General features: G+C 44.0%; 2 protein-coding genes across 2 annotated transcripts in view; one reads left to right on the top strand and one right to left on the bottom strand.

Annotated features, from left to right (window-relative positions):
- madd (MAP-kinase activating death domain) overlaps positions 1 to 2,863 on the top strand; it is a 51,438-nt gene extending 48,575 nt beyond the window's left edge. The window contains 1 exon segment of the mRNA XM_068724288.1: positions 203 to 2,863. Coding sequence (XP_068580389.1) covers positions 203 to 316 — 114 coding nt within the window. The 3' untranslated portion in view covers positions 317 to 2,863.
- A 2,079-nt stretch (positions 2,864 to 4,942) lies between these two features.
- The window catches only part of bbox1 (butyrobetaine (gamma), 2-oxoglutarate dioxygenase (gamma-butyrobetaine hydroxylase) 1), a 21,040-nt gene continuing 4,227 nt past the window's right edge, over positions 4,943 to 21,755 (bottom strand). Inside the window, exons 2-7 of the mRNA XM_068724272.1 lie at positions 19,092 to 19,206; positions 8,172 to 8,370; positions 7,214 to 7,319; positions 6,857 to 7,053; positions 6,239 to 6,405; positions 4,943 to 6,107 (exon numbers count right to left, since the gene is read on the bottom strand). Coding sequence (XP_068580373.1) covers positions 5,947 to 6,107; positions 6,239 to 6,405; positions 6,857 to 7,053; positions 7,214 to 7,319; positions 8,172 to 8,370; positions 19,092 to 19,206 — 945 coding nt within the window. The 3' untranslated portion in view covers positions 4,943 to 5,946. The remainder of the gene's footprint in view (positions 6,108 to 6,238; positions 6,406 to 6,856; positions 7,054 to 7,213; positions 7,320 to 8,171; positions 8,371 to 19,091; positions 19,207 to 21,755) is intronic.

Genomic DNA, 21,755 nt, shown 5'->3' with positions numbered 1-21,755 from the left:
CAACAAAACTACTTGGTTAGATTTAGGCAACAAAGCTACTTTGTAGGTGGTGCTTCTTCTCCAGTGAGAAGCAGTTACACCACTGCAGAAGAGATATTCAGTCGTGAGCACTAACTGGTGCTAATGGGTGTCGATTACAAAGGTATTACAACACGCCTCTGGGTCGTTCTCCTCCTCATCGCTTATTCTTTCCCTTCTGCAGGCACATCAGATCTGTTACTCCGTCCTCTGCCTTTTCTCCTACGTGGCTGCAGTGAAGGGGAAGGAGGCGGAAGGAAAACCCAAGATTCTGTCACCGAGACCCCTTCCTAGCTAGTCTACACCCTCCCCTCCCCCCCTCCCACCGCCCGTCCTCCTGCCTCTCTACTTGAAACGGCATCTCGGCTCTATAAACCAGAGACTTCTGACAATCCCTAAATCTAATCTAAGCACACGATTCCTGCTATATATAGATATATATATATATCTATATATATACATATATATAGATATATATATAAATATATATATATATACAGGCCTCAGACCCCCTTTTTAGACCCGGTCGTGTAGACGTGTTTAGTCTGTGGTGTTGTGTAAATACTCCCGACCCCCTCGTCGCCGTCCAAACCAACTAGCTAGATGTTTGCCTGCTCCTGAACGCGGGAGAAGTGACTCCTCCCCTCGAAGCTCGTCGCCTCAGTGTGAAAGTCTTCTCGTCGTTCCTGCTGCCAACAACCCAACCGATGGGAGCTGTGAGGCATCGCCCCGAGGCACAGAGTGCATGCAGGTCCCGTGCACAGCCTTGACATCCCCCCCCCCTTGTCTCCATTTGACTGTGTGAGTTATTCTGTGATATGTGGTTCCTGTAAAGTTCCAGTCCGTCCCAAGTTTAAACTGGCGTGCACATCCAGAGGCCCTCTTGTACCGCAGCTCGTCCCCCGTTGCTGTAAAGTGCGACCGTGTGCTGGAGCGCCGCATGTAAAAACGCTTCTTCAAAAGTGTTTGAACCCCAAAATGTGAGTGTTCTCCGACGTGTTCTCCGACGTGTTCTCTTGCTCTAGATCGGCCCGCCGGCCTGAATTACTGTTCTAGTTCTACTTGTAAAGTTTCTCGTCTGTGGTCTGCTGTTATCAATTTGCATGTTACTATGAGGATGACAAAAATAAATATTATATATATTTCTATATATAGTATTTATTTAATATATACATATATTGACTGTACATTTCTCTGGAAAAAAACAAACAAAAAAAAAAAATGTTACAAATTGTTGATTTGCTAGATGTGCAATACTTAATAAGTAGTTAGCCATTGCCAGAGCCATGTTTTCCTGAGTGAACTGGCGTCCACAGGGTGAAGAATGTAAGACGGAGTTTTTGTTTTCTATCGTACGTGTTGATCCAAGTGAATACGATGACGTCAGTGTGACTGTTTTTAAAGTTTCGTCTTTTAAAGGAACATCAACAAATCACATGGGAAAGAGAACAGCTGCCGTCTGTGGTTTTTGTTTGTTTGTTTTACACTCGGGGCCACACCCCCAATCAGTGATGTCACCAGGTGTGGTTTTTTTAAGCAACAGCAGGTGGTGGAGATGCCGTAGTAAACGTCACAGATGGTATGTTGTTGGTTTTTACCCCAAATTCCAGCTACGAGGTCACGTTTTCTAAAGGCCTTTGTTATTAATATTGACTTGTCTTTTGCCGTGCCTCTGTTGACCTGAACCTGGACGTTATAAGCGTGTTATAAACCAGTTATAAAGACTGAATGACATAGTAAAAATAAGCCGTCCAGCTTTAAAAGGAAGCAGAAGTAAAAAAATTCTACATTTCTGACACAGGCAGTCAAAGAACGTGACCCTCTGTACCTGGAAATTTAAATACATAAGTGACATCGTGCCACAATTGATTTTAATGATTAATAGGTTGGTCATAAAATTGAAAAAGAATATTTAAAAATACCCTCACTCTAAGTTGGTTTTTGTCTGACTAACAAATTCTGAAGTAATTAAATAAAAAAAAATTCACATTTGAGAAGCTGGAAAAAAAATAATAAATAAATAAAAAAAGATTAGATCTTGGACACAAATTGATAAAAAATAATAATAATAATAATACAAAAATTCCCCAAAACAATATGGGGTAGCACTGACGGGGTCAGACGTTGGCGTGACCTCGGTAAAGCAGCCGCATATAGAAACGGCTGCTTCAACGTCTCAGACTGAATCGAGCCAGAAGTCTAAAAATCCTCCAAACTCACCGGCAGCAGTTCTCCGTCCTGAGACTCCGAACACGTCCAGTCCTCATGTGGTTGAATCTGGTCCGTTAACTTTCACAGTGAGTGTGTGTGTGTGTGTGTGGGGGTTTGTGTGTGTGTGTGTGTGTGTGTCCGTGTGGTGAACAGTTTCTCCAGATCAGCAATATATCAGTACAGCTCTATCACTGGAAGATGTTTTTCTTTTTTTTATTATTCTGACACGCTTGTATTTTTAGTGATTTAACTGTGCAAAGGAAACGAATCAGTAAGATATTCAGAAGATGCTGTTCCACTAATGCATATATATTACAGATACATAATATATACATGAGATGAATGGGACGCAGCTCCTTCTGCTTGACTTCAACATGTGTGTTTGTTTTGTTTTTTTTAAACTGGAGTATTACAACTCATCTCTGTCATTGTACTAGCCGGCTGCTGTAACCAGAGGGAATACATGAATTGAGGTGCCAGGTTGTAAGTATTCCAGTATTTGAAAAGAAGAAGAAATAAAAAAAGGAAAAAAAAAAAAAAAGTATTTATAGAATATGTACAGCTTTGGCAATATAATAAAGTTATCGCAAATAAAGCTCAGCCGAGTTCGTCTTTTTATGAAGAAAGAAAAATGATGTCTGAGTCCAGATTGATCGTCTGCACAACGATAAGACGTTCACAGAGTGACCTCACAGTGTGACCTCACAGTGTGACCTCACTGTGTGACCTCACAGTGTAACCTCACAGTGTCTCTTCACAGTGTGACCTCACTGAGTGACCTCACTGAGTGACCTCACTGAGTGACCTCACAGTGTGACCTCACTGTGTGACCTCACAGTGTGACCTCACTGAGTGACCTCACAGTGTGACCTCACAGAGTGACCTCAGTGTGACCTCACAGAGTGACCTCACTGTGTGACCTCACTGACCTCACAGTGTGACCTCAGTGTGACCTCACAGAGTGACCTCACTGTGTGACCTCACTGACCTCACTGTGTGACCTCACTGACCTCACTGTGTGACCTCACAGAGTGACCTCACTGTGTGACCTCACAGAGTGACCTCACTGACCTCACTGTGTGACCTCACTGACCTCACTGTGTGACCTCACAGAGTGACCTCACTGACCTCACTGTGTGACCTCACTGACCTCACTGTGTGACCTCACTGTGTGACCTCACTGACCTCACTGTGTGACCTCAGTGTGTGACAACTTTAATGACTTTTCAGGACGTGACTCTTACCACATTTTTGACATACTATACTTTTTTATGTCATTCCATTTCTATGACTTTTTTCTGACTTATTGAGAAATATACTCATACTTTTTTATGTTTTTTCTCCATATTATCCTAAGAGTTTTTAAGACTTTTATGACGTACTAAAACATGACTTTTTGTCTTTTCTGACATACTATACATTGACTTTTTTATGACATTTTAAGATGTACTATACTAAAACGTATGACTTTTTATGACATACTATACTATGACCTTTTTACTGCTTTTCATGTCGTATGACTTTCTTTATGACATTTTATGACGTACTGTACTTAGTATAGTACGTCATTAAAAGTAATAAAAACTGAGACTTTTCAGACTTAACTGACATACTATACTATGTAGTGTACTATTACTGCTTTTCATGTCATACTATACTATGACTTTAATTACTTTTTTTGACATGCTATATTATGACTTTTTGATGATAGAAAAAGTAGTCGTATACTATACTATATGTCGTATACTATACTATATGTCGTATACTATACATCGTATAGAATAGTATACTATGACTTTTTATGGCCTACTCTGTGGCTCAGAGGTGGAGCAGAGTCGTCCTTCAATCAGAGGACGTGTCCTTGTGTCCTTGTGTCCTTGTGCGAGACACTTAACCCCAAATTGCTCCCGCAGGCTGTTCCTACGGTGTGAGACTGTTAAAACGGTACATCGTCCTGAGAGACTGGTGGCACATGCAATGGTAGCCCCTGTCCTCAGTGTGTGTGTGTGTGTGTGTGTGTGTGTGTGTGTGTGTGTGTGTGAATGGGTGAATGATGACATGCAGCGTTGAAGCGCTTCAAGTGGTCGGATGTCTAGAAAAGCACTATTCAAGTCCATATACTGTGACCTTTTTACTACTTTATATGACGTTTTTACTACTTTTTATGATATACTACACTATGCCATGTTATACTATGACTTTGTATGGCATATGAAGTATTTTTATAACATTCTACCATACTTTTTTTTAATCTATTTTATGACATACTTTCGTCATGGTTCACATTGTTTCCTCTCCGGTCGTCGATCAGCTGAGAGCTCGTCTCTCTCTGCCTGACGACTCGTCACAAACCTTATGAAGAGTTACTTTATGACTACAATTTAATATTTAATGAGACACTATGCTGACTTTATGTACATAACGACCCAGTCGTCTAGGAATCTTTCATGACATACTATACTATGACTTTAAAAAAACAAACATTTTAATGACATACTATGATATACTATGAGCTTGATTTAACTATAGTTTTTATGACTATGGCAATCTATACTATGACGTCTTAGAAATACTTTATGACGCACGATGTGATCTATTTTTATTATATTTTACTTTTTCATGACACGCTACAGTATTACTTTATGATATACTATACTGTGAATTTATGTGACTTTTTGAATACATTTTTTTTTAGACACATAATGAGACCGGAGGATTTAAAACATTTTTTTTATTCAATGTATAAAAAAGCAAATGGTTAAGCAGCCCCAGAGGATGGATCGATCCCATCTCACTCATCACTGGTAAGCACGTCTGTGGGTTTTTTTTGGGGAATCTGGAAATGCCAAATCTCATAAAGCGGATTAAAAGAAATAAAAAGTTTCTGTTTGGCCAGAAGCCACTACGGTTAATTAGAAAGCACACGTCTCTGTAATTTGTGTTTTTAGAATTTGAAGCTGCAGACGCGTCTCACTGCAGCTACTGCAGCTCGAGGCTATCGTCTATTCAGAGGGAAACTCTACAGCGAGGAGGGGAAGTCAAGGACACCATGGATAGAACAGGAGAGGAGAGGCAAGAAGAAGAAAGGAACTTCTACGTTACATCGACCAGCACTCCCTCCTCCATCGCTTCCTTCATGCAGCAGTAGACGCAGTGAGCGATGAGGTGAAACGTCAGACAATCGTAATTTGTAAGAGATATATATATATATATATATATATATATATATATATATATAATGAGTTATTTTAAAAGGTGGCCAGGTTGTCAACCAGAGAACTGGGAATGATCAATTTCTTAAAAAAAAAAAAAATATATAAATTGCACAATATCTCAGGGAAATATAATATTATAAAACCTCTAAGTTAAATTGAAGCTTATAAACTGATTTGTCACTATGATCCAAAAGCACCTCTCAACTTTTCAAAGAGAGGTGTTTTTTTATTATTATTATCTTTGCACTGAATCGTTGCACTGTGTCACATGTTTGAAACTTTTAGATGTGTTGGAAAGACGTCCTTGCTCTGAAATCATTTTGTAATCGATGAAATTATTTCATTCATGATTTGATGCTTTGCTTCCTCAGTCAGAGATTCGGCTCTGGACCTGTAGTCGAGATTCTTTCATATCTTAAAACCCCTTCTTTAACCTTTTTGCGAGGCAACATTCGGCTTAAAAAATGTTTTAAAAAAGGGTTTTGGCCGCGTTTCCGGTCGCTCAGTTGTTTCCGTGGACCGATTTCCGGAGGATCCGGAGGCGAGACATGACTTCAGCCCAGTCGGCGTAGCTGCCCTCGAGGTGCCGCGACCTGTCCGGCCTGCTCCTGTAGGGCCTGCGGCCGTGCAGCAGACGCCAGTTATCGAAGATCAGCACGTCGCCTGCAATACGACAACGGCAAGACGTCAGTCACCAAGGAGCGAGGCGTTTACCACAAGCCCGAGATTCCACGACGAGGAGGGCTTCTTGTTTCATGTTGCACGGGGGAGGGTTTAGAGCGTCGCACACTGACCTGGCACCATTCTGTAGGTGAACACGTTCTCTCGTCGGACCATGATATCCACGTAGGCCCTCAGCGCTCTGTAGAAGGGCTGGACCTGATGCACGGGGAGGTCCAGCACCGAGTCCCTGGTGGCGTTGTTGAAGTTTATCCTCACGACTCGGCCCTCGGGGTCGGCTCTGCTCAGAGAGGAGGAGGAGGAGGAGGAGGAGGAGGGAGGAAGAGGAGGAGGAGGAGGTTTTTTTTTTGCAGGCCACTTAGAAAATATTTGGACATATTATTTGTGAACAGCAGGTGGCAGTGTCCCATTTCAAATCACTCCACTGCATCTATTTCTTTTTTTTTTTTGAATGCACGTCTTTTAGATTCTTGCAAGGTCTTGAACACGGAGATTGTGTGTGTGTGTGTGTGTGTGTGTGTGTGTGTGTGCGTGTGCGTGTGCGTGTATGTGTATGTGTATGTGTGTGTGTGTGTGTGTGTGTGTGGTTTAGACTGAGCTTTATAGAGTCCCGCTGCGGTCGAAAAAACAACTTTTTTACATTAAAAAAAATAACTAATAAATCTGTGTGTGTGTGTGTTCTGTGTTTGCACGCGTGGGAATGAAACGGGTGATCCGGCGGCTCGTCTTACTCGATGGTGCACTGCTTGGACTGCAGCAGGAACTCGCAGTAGTCCGTCCCCATGTCGGTGAAGTCCACTCGGGCCGAGGTCAGCGTCCTGAAGGCCTCCGGGTCTTCTCTCCGCAGCAGCTCGGCCGCGTGGAAGCCGTCCACCAGCTCGCTCTCCCCTCCTTCCTCAGCGTCGCTGATGCAATGCAGCAACTGCACCTACGACGGCCCACACACACACACACACACACACACACACACACACACACACATTTTACAACTCTGAGGGCATAAACGCCAGCAGTCAAAAAGGAGCCTAAAAGCAGCCCAGTGACACCGTGTGTGTTCAGTGTCGTTGAGTGAAGGCCGTGTTACTCACTCCGGGTGTGTGGTACAGCGCAGGGTAGTCTGTGTGGGGACTGAGCTTCCCTGAAGTGTAGGCTAAATTGTTTGCCATGTGTTTGTCCTGGACCTGCCATGTGTGCCTGAAGACAAAGATAACATTCATTAATAAACTCCGAGTTAATTATCGAACTTTGGCTTCAGAAGATAAGCACGGGGTGAGACGGGGTGAGACGGGGTGAGACGGGGTGAGGGGGCCGTAGACACTTCATTGTGATGCGGCAGGAGTCGAAGCGCTACTGAGGTGAAGTTATCTTCCGCCGGGTCGTGTTTGGACGCCCGTCCTCGTAAAAAAAAAAAAACTGGTCCGGCTTCAGCTCCGGTCTTGCGGCGTTCTCTTTCGCTTCCAGCAGCGTGAGCTCATCCGCTTGGCAGACGGGACGGCTTTGCGCTCCAAACCTTCTGTTCTGACTGAGTGCACCAGGTAATTCCTCTGGCTTTAAAGAAGAAAAAAGAAAGAAAGAAGCTGGAATGCTCTTAGGTTGTCGTCCCCCGTCCCCGCCGTCCCCCCCGTCTCTGTCCTCAAGTAATCAGCTCTGCAGTAAGTCAGAGTGATGAACTCTGGTGTGATGAAAGGGGCCGACAGACACTCTCTAATCTTCACCACGGACACCAGATGAATCAAAGCTACAGATCATTTCCTGAACGTTAACGTTGTTAAGTGAGAATCAGGAGAACATCTTTCGTCAAAAAACATCCAACTTGGTTCTTTTTTTTTTTTCTGCTTCCCTGGAGAAGAGATGTAAATAAAAGGTCTTTTGTTCTTTTTTTTTTTTTTTTTTTTTTTTTTACTAATAACACTCTCTGGGCTCTGCTCCAGCTAAAATATGATCTGTGGAAAAATAATTTCGCCTGTTCAGGATTTAGTGGGGAGTCAGATTATTAACAGAGGATAAAAAAGAACCAGGACGGACAGTCACTGGGGGGTCTCTCACCCGTAGAACGTCATTCTGAGATAGCCGATCCGCTCGCCGAGTCTGGCCACGACGCCTTTCTCCGTCGGCGCCCCCTTCAGTTGGACGACGCCGACGCGCCGCAGGTTCGAGAGCCAGTCCAGCGCGGCCTTGTCGTCGCGGAGGACCTCCTGGTAGTCGACCGTGGGAATGCGCAGTTTGGAGTCCCAGTAATAACGCTCTGAAACGAGAAAGAGGAAGCGGAAGAGCTTTAGATACATACGGCGAAAACCTGCGCGTTTACTCCAACATTCACAAATCCAGAACGGGTTCATTTAGCAAAGGGTATTAGGCGTGTTTCTAGCTTCGGCATGACTTAAAGCCACATTCAGAAATCACGAATACGAAGTTTGGATCGACAAAGATGCCGAATGTTTTCACTAAAGACATCTGCGTCCAAGGACCAGAACCGTCCAGGTGTGTGCAGCAGGAGAGAGAGAGAGAGAGAGAGAGAGAGAGAGAGAGAGAGAGAGAGAGAGAGAGAGCTTATGTTTCCGCACGTCACTACTTTCAGGAAACATTCTTTTCCCCGAGATGACGGAAAGAAAGTTGAATAATGTGCGGTAAGAGCTGTCTGGCGCGCCTGAGGGCGAAAAATAAATCAAGCACACTTTATAATCGCGTGAACGTGTGTGTGTGTGTGTGTGTGTGTGTGTGTGTGTGTGTGTGTGTGTGTGTGTGTGTGTGTGTGTGTGTGTGTGTGTGTGTGTGTGTGTGTGTGTGTGGCACATGTTGTTCAAGCTTGAAATGAAAGAAACAAAACAATTGATTTAGAACTTAATTGTTGCCTCTTTCGTCGGAGACGTTGCCAATGCATACGATAGCCTGCTCACTTCTTCAGCTCGTCTCCGTCAGACAGACAGACAGAAGTGGAAAAAAAAGAAAAGAAAAAAGAATCCTCCCGCTGCTCTCCACCCAGCTGGCTCCACTCCTTGTTTCCATGCAGTCCGTCTCCAGTGACTTCCACCAGAAACAGCTGCTGAGTACATTACAGGAAGGAAGGAGGAGGAGGAGGTTCCAGGTGAGGAGCTTGTGTACCTGCCTGATGTTTGCGTCTCCTCCTCCTCCTCCTCCTCCTCCTCCTCGTCTCTTCTTCAGCACCAAAACGGCTGCGTCACAAACACATCGCAGGGCTTAAAGCCAGCAGGAGACACGGACGCGCACAATGAATCAAACCCCCCCCCCCCCCCCCCCCAAGTCACTAAAAACGTCGAAAAAGAGAACGTGACCGTTCGCTCTGAAGGCCGTGAAGATTTACAGTTGTGAGGAGTTTCAGTGGAGGAAGCACACCGAGATACTGTCAGAGACGCAGTGATCGTCATGACTCCCAGGACCCTCCCTCCAGGCTGTTTGTCACAAACGATCAGCTTCTGGCAGCACAGGTCACAGGTCACAGGGTCAGGGAACCCCCCCCCCCCCCTCTGCTTGTTAAGGCTTGTCAAGGGGAATCAGAAACTGGAGAAAAGGTCAAGCCTGAATGTTACAATTGCTCTTGTGAAACTGGATCCGGATGGATTTTGTTTTTGGGCGTCACACGTGACAAAAGTGTCCGCCGCTGCCACCGCCACCGCCGCTTCACCCCCCTCTCTCCGGCGCCACCGCCGCCGTCTAATTCGGGTCTCATTCTGAACTCATTCTGAACACGCTCGCCTGCCGTCGAGTGAGTTCACACCCGGAGGTCTGGCCGGCTTGAGCAGAGGACGAGAGCGTCGCGCGAATATCTGTCGTCTCGTCTCATAATCGGCTCGTAAAAAAGAGAAAAAGGGCCAAAACGCAACATCCTACATGTTGAAGGATCACAAGGAATGTTCTCCTCTCGGCTCATACTGTCAGAAGAGGTTAAAGAACAAATACGAGTCCCGTCACCCGGACTGCTGAAGATACAAAAGCAGAGCTTCGATGCTTGAGAAGTACATTGATTTAAAATAATATACGCAAGTACAGGTTTTAAAGTACTCCCTGTACTTCTACTCCACCTCAAGCGCAACAGAAAAACACTTTTCCACCGAAACTACGCAACAGATTACCTTATTCATTCAAAAACATGCGATTCATTCGCTGAATAAACTGCGCTCCATCTTGAGTGTTCAGACTGGTTCGTGGACCGTTGAGATCTTCTTCAGTCTCGTTGGTTGTTGAAAGGTTCTGATTTTGTTCCGTCATGTTTTTAAAAGCTTTTGATTTTGTTTATGCTGCATCATCGTACGTGTGATTTGGCGTTTTGTCTGCTTTTCAGATTTGTTAAAATGCTAATGTGTTAATGCATTAGTAGCAACAATCCAGTGATGTAATAAAACCTCTAATAAGATCTTTCACATGTGACACGTTACCGATGTTATTTTTTTTTTTTTTACGTAAAAGCGCCGTTAATTGATTCATAATCACCGCTCTCCCAGAGTTGTTTTTTCCGACCGCAGCGGGACTCTATAAAGCTCAGTCTAAACCACACACACACACACACACACACACACACACACACACACAGTTAGCGGCTGGTAAACACAGTGGAGCACTTAGCAGCTAAAGAGACAGAGAGTCCCTTCGGGAGCTGGTGGAGACCAAAAATGGAGCTAAAAGAGAGAAAATATTGTGGATTTACATTCACCGAGGGGCCAGAAACACGCCTCCTTATGAAACGGTTTACAGCTTATTGCAGGTTTAAGTTCATTTTGTGTGAAATCACTGCTTTCCACAGGACGGACTGCCGGTAGGGACACCTCTGACGGTCTGATGAGATAGTATGTATGTACATAATCCCCTCTCCTGGTCCTGGTCCTGGTCCCCCCCGCCCCCCCTCAGACGTGGTCTGCTCCAGTGGCTTTTCCAGATGAGGAAACCCGAAGCCGCGGCTGCTGCTGCTGCTGTCATGGCGGTTTGGGCTTCTCCACTCCTCTGTGCTCTGTTTAAGCTCTCTCTCTCTCTCTCTCTCTCTCTCTCTCTCTCTCTCTCTCTCTCTCTCTCTCTCTCTCTCTCTCTCTCTCTCTCTCTCTCTCTCTCTCTGCAGCTTCAGAAAGCTCCGTTTCAATCACTGCAGTTATCCAGAGAGCTTTTTGTTTTGACTCGGTTCAGTTTTTATCACAGAGCTCAGATCAGTCTGTGGAACGCACAGCGGCAGAAACTCTGGTTATTTCTGTTTAAAGAATGTTTACACTTTTGTTTCAAGCGGTTGTTTATTCTAAAAGCACATTTCAGACACAGGCCTGAACTAAAGTAGAGTAACATTGACTCATAATGAGCAACCTGATCTCCAGTGATGACTTCACTGTAAAAGTACTTCACTTTACACATTTCAGGTACTTTTTTTTTTTGTTAGCTGACTGTTTCCATTTCATGCTATTCTATATTTCTATTGTACTTTTTAACGCCACTACATTTACTCGACGGCTGCAGTTACTTGTTAATTTTTACGAAATTAAGATTTCATCCATAAATCATGATAATCTGATCAAATATGACGCATTTTCAGAGATTAAACTACCAAACCGTAGCTATATAAGACATGCATGTATAAACTGCAATGTTCCTCAGTAACAATACTACAAATGTATCATATAGAAAAGTATTACACTCACAGAATACATTTGCTTTTGATACTTTAATACACATTTTGCGTGTCTTGGAGTCTTTTCTACGTCCTCCGCCGCTAAATAAAGACGCTTTTGACCGACTTCCTCCTCCATCATGAAGCAGTAACGCCTGAACACGGCTTCGCCTCCGTTGATGCAGGCGGTACGTGAACACAGACGACTGGAACCAGGTTGTTAACAGCTGCAAGAACAAAGTCTGCTTAATGATTAATGATTAGTGTTCTTGAGAAGACGCAGCCGTCACATTACCGTACCGCCAACATGTTGCATTCATTAGTGTGAGTCTGTTACACAACATGCTGAACCAAATTAGCCCGCCGAACTTAGAGCGACTCATTCACTTTGATTTAAGGAGGGAATAGCAACACATTTGTAATTTACATCTATATATATAGATATATATATATATCTATATATATATATATATCTATATATATGAAATGATTATTTTCCCTCATTAACAGCTATAATCTGCATATGGCAAACATTTATTTGGAGACTTTTATCCTTGGAAATAAGAAAACAGTTCTGTCTTTGATCGCCTTTGTCAAAGTTTTAAATGGTGAGATGGGGGTGACCGTGGCTAAGTGGAGAGCGGGGCCACCTTTCAATCAGAGGGTCGGCGGTTCGATCCCCGGCTCCTGCGCTACTAGTCTCGTGTCAATGTGTCCTTGAGCAAGACACTTAACCCCAAAATGTCTCCCGTAGCTGCGTCTACGGTGTGTAGATAGATACTGAATTGTAAGTCGCTTTGGATAAAAGCGTCTGCTAAATGACTGTAATGTAATGAGAAGTTTAAAAATAATAATTTTTCCCCGTTTAACCAGAACCATGAGTCCAGACGTTTGAAAAAGAAAAAAAAGAAACTGTGCTCCTAGTTATATTCCAGTCAACAATTAGCATGCGTGTTTACCCAGTGTGCATAGTGTGTGTGTGTGTGTGTGTGTGTGTCAGTTTAATGCAGCTGCAAGAAAACTCCCTCCACCCTCCACCCATTCAATAAACGCACCTTTATCTGTGAAACATACCTGGATGACGGAGCAGCCAACCTCTGCACTCCCAGTCTGGAGGAGACAGAGTGAGCAGTGTTCTCACACACACACACACACACACACACACACACACACACACACACACACACACACACACACACACAACCCTTTCTCCATCAGCAACTTCAGCCTTTCCCCAAAAATTTCTACTGAGCCTTGCAGTGGTTTGCCAACTTCAAACTCGATGCTCTCGGTATAATTCAAAGCGCCGAGTCGGAGGTCTGGCTGAGCAGAGAAACGAAAAGTCCAAGTCATTATAATCAGCGAGCTTTCCATGCAGTCTGACGTAAAGGTGTTGACATTTCAAAAGAGATGACAGAGAGAGAGCGAGAGAGAGGATTTAACCCAAGTATAGTTGATCCGTGACGGAATTACAGGAATATACCGTGAAAGAAATAACTGTATGTGTGTGTGTGTGTGTGTGTGAAAAACAGTGAAATTCGTTGAAAAGGACGCCTAATTTCCTTGGAAAGAGACATCTGATATGTGGAAGCTTTAGGCGACCACCGGTGTGTTGGACAGATCTGAATCTAGTAACGAGAAAAGCTCATTTAGACGAATGAACGCTTTACGGTTTAAATTCCTCAAATTCCATTGATAACGCACACACACACACACACACACACACACGTGTACGTAAGCACGTGTTCGGAAAAAGACGGTTAAGCTGAAGCCGTGGATGATGTGTAAACGGACTGTCGGGGTTTTTTCCACGGATGGACCTCCGCAGCTTTTGTTTCCAGGGAGCCTTTTTCTGTCGAGTGACGGGTGGAGAAACGGAGGGTGAAATTCAGAGCAGATGGCAGAAAGGAGAATCGGCGCGATCAGCCGCCGCTCTGAAGCGCTTATACCTGTACAGGTATGTGCAGATATACATATACGTGACAAATGTATGTACGTCGCAAAATGATGCGAGAGACGACTATGAAGCGGAATGCAGAACTTGATCTAAAAACAAAAAAAAGAAGTAAAAAAATAAAGATTAATTAATTAAAATGCAAAACCGCCTCGCAGCTGAATGTCTCCTTCAACCCGTCGTGATGTAGTTTACGTCCGTCCAAAATGTCCTCGATTCATCGTTTTATCTTATTAGATATTTGTGCGAAATCGTCATAATTAGCATATCAATTCCTGATTCATGGCACACAAAAAAAAAATCAGAGGAACCTTTGACCACCAAATTCGAATCGGTTCATCCTCGATTCAAAGTGGATGTTTGTGCCAAATTGGAAGAAATCTGCACAAAGTGTTTCTGAGATTCACGGGAGAAATGTATGGACGGATCTGAAAACCTAAAAAAAAGAATAAACTTTAAAAACGGACTAAAAGCGTAGTGTACATTCTAAGATACCAGCATGCACCATGTCCAGTCGGCCCTTACAGAAGGTCCTTCGGGCCGGCTGTCCGAAATAGTAAAACTCCAAATAAAATACATACGCAGACACCGACAGAGGATGTGCAGACCGCTCTGTTTACACGACGCCGGCTGTCTGCGTAGGCGGATGTATCGACAAACCGCTCGAGAGAAAATCCAAAAGCTCCTCGTGATAATAATGGTTTGGAACATCAGAGCTAAAAGGCTGCAACACAAAAAAAGTTTTCATCACGCACCTGGAAAAACAATAAAAAAGCTTCTTCAAACGTACTGCTCTCTATAGATGTAGAGTTCCATCTGGACAGGAACGTGCAGCGAGACTAAGCCCCTGAAGATGGGGGCCATGTTTTGCTCTTCTTCTGGTCCTCAGTACTGGATCAACTTGATCCGATTAATGGCAGGTTGAGGCGTTACGCTCGTCGGGGGTCTGCTGTGTGTGTGTGTGTGTGTGTGTGTGTGTTCTTCACTACAAACCTGTTTTTCGCAACGACAAAATCTTTCTACAGATAAACATGCAGACTCAACAAGCAGAAACAACACCAGTGTTGCTGTTGTGGCTGTTAATAAGAAGGATACAAACAAAACTTTATCAAACCCGTCTTATCGGAAACATGGAGCGCAATTTGAGTTTGTGTTCTGCAACTAAAATACAAAATTAGCGATCTACTAGAGGGACGTGACGTGAGGTACAACAACCATCTGAGCACAGAAGGCCGGCCGGTGGTACTTTACCCCCCATTAGCCCAACTTGCTGCAGTTATTCTAAGTGATCACAGCAAATGACTCAACTTGTCGCGGAAATGACAAGCCATTATGCGCTCATGAGGGCCGGCGGTTCAAACCCTTTACTCAACAAGAGAAGGCTGCTGGGTTCAGTGTGTGAGAAACGGCTGGGAGCTATGTGTTTGCTTATCTTTCTACAAGTTCTAAAAGTCCATTTAACCCGTTTCAAATCCCTCTGTTAAATACCAGTCACACGCAATTAGTCGCGATTCCCTCTCCGACTAAGTAAACATGACGAGCGCAAAATGGGAGGCCCCCGAGACGACGACATGGTTCAAATGTGAAAGGCATCTGGCAGGCGTTTAGCGTAAAACTCACGGACGGATTTATCGGTGAAAGGGAGAGTCGCTGAAGATAAGGTGGTGAGGGGCGCACCGGAGCTGTCAGTCGAAAAGCTTGTACGTCCAAAACCGTTACATTTCAGGAAATATGACAAACTGTGTTGTCAGAAATTTGTACACTGCATCGTCAAAGTTGTGCACCGTGTCTTATACTTGCATGTGTCATTATATTAGCAATATTTTACCCAAGCGGCGACTTTTTGTTCTGAAAAGTGAAGCCAACGCTGAAGTGCCACAAAGCTGCATTCTCTCTAATGTCCACCAGGGGGCGACTCCTCTGGTTGTATAGAAGTCTAGTCTAAAATGACTCTACTTCTCTCTTGATTTATTCCCTCAGTAAACATTGTAAACATGAGTTTATGGTCTCAATCTCTAGTTTACAGTCTTCTTCAATACAGCCTGATGTTCATTTAGTACATTATGGTCCATTTAGAGTCAAACAGACCATAAAGCAGGGGGTGCTTTAGGGGCGGGGCTACACAGTGATTGACAGGTCGCTGCCACGGCGTTGTCAGTGTTTTTCGTCTTACAGCTTTAACCCCCGTCACAGTGTGTTATCAGTTCATTAAGTTAATTGTAACATTCTGGTCACCGAAAAATGTCTCTTCTTCAGCGTTCTGTTGGACTTGGCTCCACCCTCTCACGTCACTGTGGGTTGCAAAAAAAACCAAGATGGCGACGGCCAAAATGCTGACCCTCGAGGCTTCAAAAACGGAAGTCCACAAACCAATGGGTGATCTCGCGGCGACTACGTCCGCTGCTCCTATGCAGGTTTTTTTCGACCATCGAACGTCGAGATGCGCATTTTGTCCAAAAAGTATTTGTAAAACCCCACAAACGGAGGTAAAGGGTGACACAATGACACGATGACAATATGACAGAAGAGATACAAGGACTCCGCCACAGAGAAACCAGCGTGTGTGAGTTCCAAAGGTTGTGAACAGATCTGAGATAATCTGATAATCCACCTAATAGTCCTCGTGACATTTCACTCTTTAAAGTACAAACGGTGGAAAAGTCAGGGGATCATCAGCGTCACTGGGGATCACGACACACGATCCATGTCGCGGATAGAGATTTAACAGGATATATATATATAGATATATATAGATATATATATATATATATATATATATATATATATATATATATATATATATATATAGATATATATGACAAGTGAGGGGATCCCTTCAAGTTATTACAGTTCATCCCGAGGTTTGAATCAAAATTTATGGAACTCCGTCCCGACAGACACGTCGTTATCAATTCCCGCAGCTTTTTCTTGGGCAAGACCCGCCCCGCCTAGCATTCGAGGGCTAGGATTGGCCCGGGCATCCGTGCTCACCAAGGTACCGGATACCTGATTCGTTCAGGTCACACACCCCCTAACCAATGGTCTATCCGGACCCCTTACTACCGGAGGTCGACGCCTGACCTGAACCAATCGTCTCTGCCTCGACCCAACAGACATCGCCAGCCCCGGAGCCATGCCACTACCTTTGACGAAAACCAACAACAACAACAACAACAACAACAACAACGTCAACGCATGGGACTGAAGTGGCTTCCTGTCGTTCACGCCCTTTGAAACTGTATATTAGGGTATTAGAGACTGTCTGTAAGAGCTCCACCAGTTTGAGGTTAAATTCCTGGTTACACACACACACACACCTACAAGGCTCGGGGATTTGTTCGTTCCCAAGGAAGGAAATACTGACAACGGTGAGCTTGTGTTTGGTAAGAACATGCAGACCTGTTCTTGACCCTCACTCTTGAAATCACTTTTCCATATGGCTGGAGCAGAAGGGGGTCCGAATGAGACTCGCATGTATACCGACGTCAGCCTTTTAAGAAGCTCCTGCCGCTTTACGCCGCTCCACATGCAACCACATGTGCAAGGACAATAAAGTAGAGATGGTAACAAATCACATGTGCATCCAATACGCTGCAGCAGACGTTTGAAAAAATACAAAAAGGAGGAACTGACTGGACAGTTAAGATGCATGGAAAGTCACTTAAAAGTAAAATCTTCTGTCTGAGAACGATGGAAAACACGTTCTATATTCTGGAGTGTGTAATACAGATTTAAAAGTTTTCAATATCATGAAATAAGTGTCCTTGAATAGTACTATTTCCATGTCTCACGCCAATAATAGCCGCCGCTGAACTACATACTGCGGTTGGAGTTACACGACTCCATAGAAACGGTAAAAGCAGAAGAAAAAAACATTAGCCCGGACATAAAAGCGGGAGGCTGAATAATACCCCCAGAGCTCCAATTTTCACATTGACCTCGCAGTGCCCCCCCCCCCGTGCGCCTCGCTTCCACTGGTGAGAGCTCTTTAACGGGCGCGCTCGGGCCTGTGACATCTAGGTGCACGGCATGAAAGAGGAAGCAGGAATTTCAAACTGTGGACCACGCTTCAGTTAGTTAAACGTCACGGAGAAGTAAAAGAGCGAGAGCGGGATCCTCCGAAGTGAACGCTGTTCATCATCCATCGCTTTTTTGAGAGTAGTAGACCTTTTTTCCGGGGTATTTTATTTTTTTGGCACAAGGAATTTTAGGCAGGAGGAAATAATTAAACCCAGACAGAGTGTGTGTGTGTGTGTGTGTGTGTGTGTGTGTGTGTGTGTGTGTGTGTGCGTGTGTGTGCGTGCGTGCGCAACATAATCTTGTATTGTGTTTTGGTGTTCGAGCTTAGCGGCGTCTTCCAGGAGCACTCAAAAAAAGAAAAAAAAAAATCTACTTCATATAATGACTATCTGTCTGTAAGTTCTTATGAGGGGGATCTGTTTACACTTCAACATGAATGGAGAGGTTCTGCAACACACACACACACACACACACACACACACACACACACACACACACATTACTCTAATCAGTCTGGAACCGAGCAGGAGCCACTCAGCCCTGTGGGTCCTTCAGGACCACGTGTGTGTGTGTGTGTGTGTGTGTGTGTGTGCGTGTGTGTACACAATCCCGACTACAGTCCATCCCCCGCTCCGCTGAAACGCTGCTACCTTGTTCCACGGCTTAACTTTCTCCCCTGCTGTCTGGCGGACTGTAAAACGTACTGGGTCATTGTAAATGTACTGTAAAATGAGTTCTCTTTCCAGTCTTTAGAAGAAGAAGAAAAAAAAAAAAAAAAAAAAAAAACCTCCTCCTTAACAACCTTGTTATGGTACGGAGTAAGGAAATGTGCGGAAAAAGAAGAGTTTCAATCGGAGGCGTCCCACCCCCCCAGGCAAGGTTAGCAGAGAAAGTCGTGAGTGAAATATAATTTAATAAGAGTGAAATAAAATGTTCATAACTATGAAAGTACGACAGTATGGAAAGCTTCAGCGGCCTGCTTGTTTGTGCGTTTCATGTACGAGCAGGTAACTGACTGTGAATCATGACAGTGTTCGTTCATCCTGTTAATTCTAAGACAGCTGCGTTGTGATTTATGGCCCCCTATAAAAAAACCATCTATTTGATCAACAACAGGGTAATCCAGTGAGATTAGTGCAGCAATAACCAGTGCAGTGCAATCAGTGCAGGCCCTTTTTTTGTCGGCAGTCTGGATGCATCATGTGTATTCATTTTTAATTTATTAGTACAGCACCACCGTCTTACCACTTACACATTATAAATATATTTGGGGGGACACGATTGACTTCCAGCTAGCAGCAGCTATACCTACATTTAAGATGTGGTCCTCAATTCATTCCATTGCATGAAATTCTAAAATGCCGACTTGATGAAAAGCTGGACTCACCGTTGAGGAAAAGCTCTTCTTTCAATGCTTGTCTGGCAGCAGCAGAGAAGCAGCGTCTCTTCAGCCACTCTGGGTCAAACACACTGGTGTGCCGGTCGGGCCACGCGATGGACACCTGTCGAGAGACACAAAACGATTGAACCCTTCGCTAAGCCCCGCCCCCCTCGCTGCATGGAGCCCACACTGTCACTAACTGCGCTCCAGGAAGAAGCTATTTTCTTGGAAAAAGTGATTTTTTTTTTTTAGAGAGAAGCAGACAGAAGGGTCTAATGTAAGGATGTATCCAGGGTGTCTAACTGACTCAGCAGCGAACACAAGTTAAAAAAACTAAATGCTAACAGCAGTAAGCAGTGTGAAATAAAGTTTTACTGATGATCGTTGTCTACTAATATATACTAATATGCGATCAGGACGTTGGCATTTATATTTTTCGAGTCGCCGATCTCTGATAACGTTACATTGTAAACAACCAGTCCGTGTTCAAATCAACAGGAGGAGAGCTAGTAGCGTTAGCAGCATCGCTAACGGCTAACGAACGTAGGTCGTGTTCAGTTATATTATGATGCGTTCAGGCTCTATTCGGTGAAAATGAGTGCTGGACAAAGATAAATTATAACGTGATCATGATGTGTTCACATGTAATCTCCTAAAATGTAGCGTTGGTGAGAAACTTGAATGAGTCTAGTTGTTTGAAGGAGATGTTTTCACAGCAACATAAATAGATACTAGAGATAATTTAAGACCTGTGAAACACTAGCTCTATGCATCTTATAATATATCATTAAAACTCTATAAATTACTATAACAAAGTAAAAGGATAACATTTAGAATGTTTGACGGTTTACAGACTTCATATATTTAGTATACCTTCAGTAGCTAACGTAGCATAGAAGTGCTAACGTAATTTAATGATACGCTAACATACTTTTTTACGTAGGAAGATACGATTTTAGAAAGATATTATCTCCTTCCACCCTCTCTGAGTATCACCGTTACACAACATTTAACCCCGACTAGCTGAAGAATCCACAAAACCAGCCTGACAATTGAAAACAAATCTGAAAACATCAAATGAAAAGATTGGATTCGCATGTCCACCATCTGCTTTTTCTAAACTGTTTTTTTTGGCCCAATGCAGCTATCTAATCTTTTCTATAGCCACAAGCCAACATGAAAACACTGCTGCGTTACTTAAAACACATGTTCACTATAAAACTAGATCATCGAGTGAATCTTGATACGGGAAACGCAATTACATTAATTTCTTGTCGACATAAGCAAACGGCACACGGTAGCTTGGCAGCGCTATCGTGTCAAAGCAAATCCGTTTATAGCCGTGTCCCACTTCCTCTGAAGGATGCGGCGCGCAAGATCTGGTTGATTTGGAGGTCAGAATGAACGTGTGCTTCTGCCAAAATTAGATTGTCTAACCTCACAGTTCATCACCAGGCAAGTTGCCCTGAAACAGTCAAACCGAAGTGTAAATGCCATTAGTTAATTGGACCGAGTTTCATGGAACTTTTTACGCAACGTTAAATAAAAACTGTTTCGGTAATGAGCATCAGCGACGTGTCATTTGTTACAGTAATGATGCGGTAGGTAGTGTTTGTTTTCAGTTTTGAGTAATCTGAAGACCTTCTCTACAGCTCAAATGACTTTAATGCCAGAGGAGGAAAGGCAGTTGATTTGAAAACAGTCAAATGTTCGGCATTGTTTCTTGGAAAAATGACTTAAACTGCTGATAGACGATCAAAAATAATTGCAGATTAATTTGCTGTTGATGAATTAAGTGATTTATCAACTCTCCTGTCGATTAAATCTTGACAGTAGAGTCAAACTCGTGAAAGTAGAAGAGGAGTAGAGCGCTCATTGAACTGTTCTCTGTGGTTATTTGATCACTGTGTAACAGAGTGTTGGTTGTTGATAGTCGCTGTGGGGCTGTCGCAGCTCGAAAAAACAAAGTTGTCACTCATGTGGTGATAGCAATGTGCTTTCTGAAGCTGTGATAAGAGAGCGTGGCTGAAGTATTAAGTTGATATTTCACTCATTCACTCTCTCTACGCTTCGTCACCTCACTACTCTACTGCTCTACTACTCTACTCTACTGGACTACTGCGACTCTCTACTCGCCGGAGCCCCGGCGTCGGCCATCAGACCTCTGGAGCTTTGTCCAGAAAGCCGCGGCTCGTCTGGTGTTCAATCGCCCCAAGTTCTCCCACACAACTTCCTTTCTCTGTTCTCTACACTGGCTCCCTGTAAGAGCTCGCATCCAGTTTAAGACTCTGGTGCTAGAATACAGGGCAGTGAAAGGAACAGCTCCTTCCTATCTCCAGGCCATGGTCAAGCCCTACACCCCCGCCCGACCACTTCGCTCTGCTGCCTCGGGGCGATCGGTCACTCAGAGGTCCCTGCGGCCGATCGACCCGGTCACGGCTGTTTTCTGTCCTGGTTCCTCAGTGGTGGAATGAACTTCCCACTGACGTCAGGACAGCGGAGTCGCTGCCCATCTTTCATCAGGCTGAAGACCCACCTCTTCAGGAAGTGCTACCCTGAGCCTTCCACTCAGCACTTATTGTATTCATACTAGCTTGTTGCTCTTATTGTATTCATACTAGCTTGTTGCTCTTATTGTATTCATACTAGCTTGTTGCTCTTATTGTTTTC

Source organism: Cebidichthys violaceus, unplaced genomic scaffold (genome assembly GCF_023349555.1).
Source record: "Cebidichthys violaceus isolate CVI_PGR_0920_01 unplaced genomic scaffold, fCebVio1.0.p SCAF_30, whole genome shotgun sequence".
Taxonomy (NCBI): Eukaryota; Metazoa; Chordata; class Actinopteri; order Perciformes; family Stichaeidae; genus Cebidichthys; species Cebidichthys violaceus.
The sequence above is the reverse complement of the archived record's forward strand: the minus strand, read 5'-3'. Positions and strand labels throughout refer to the sequence as shown.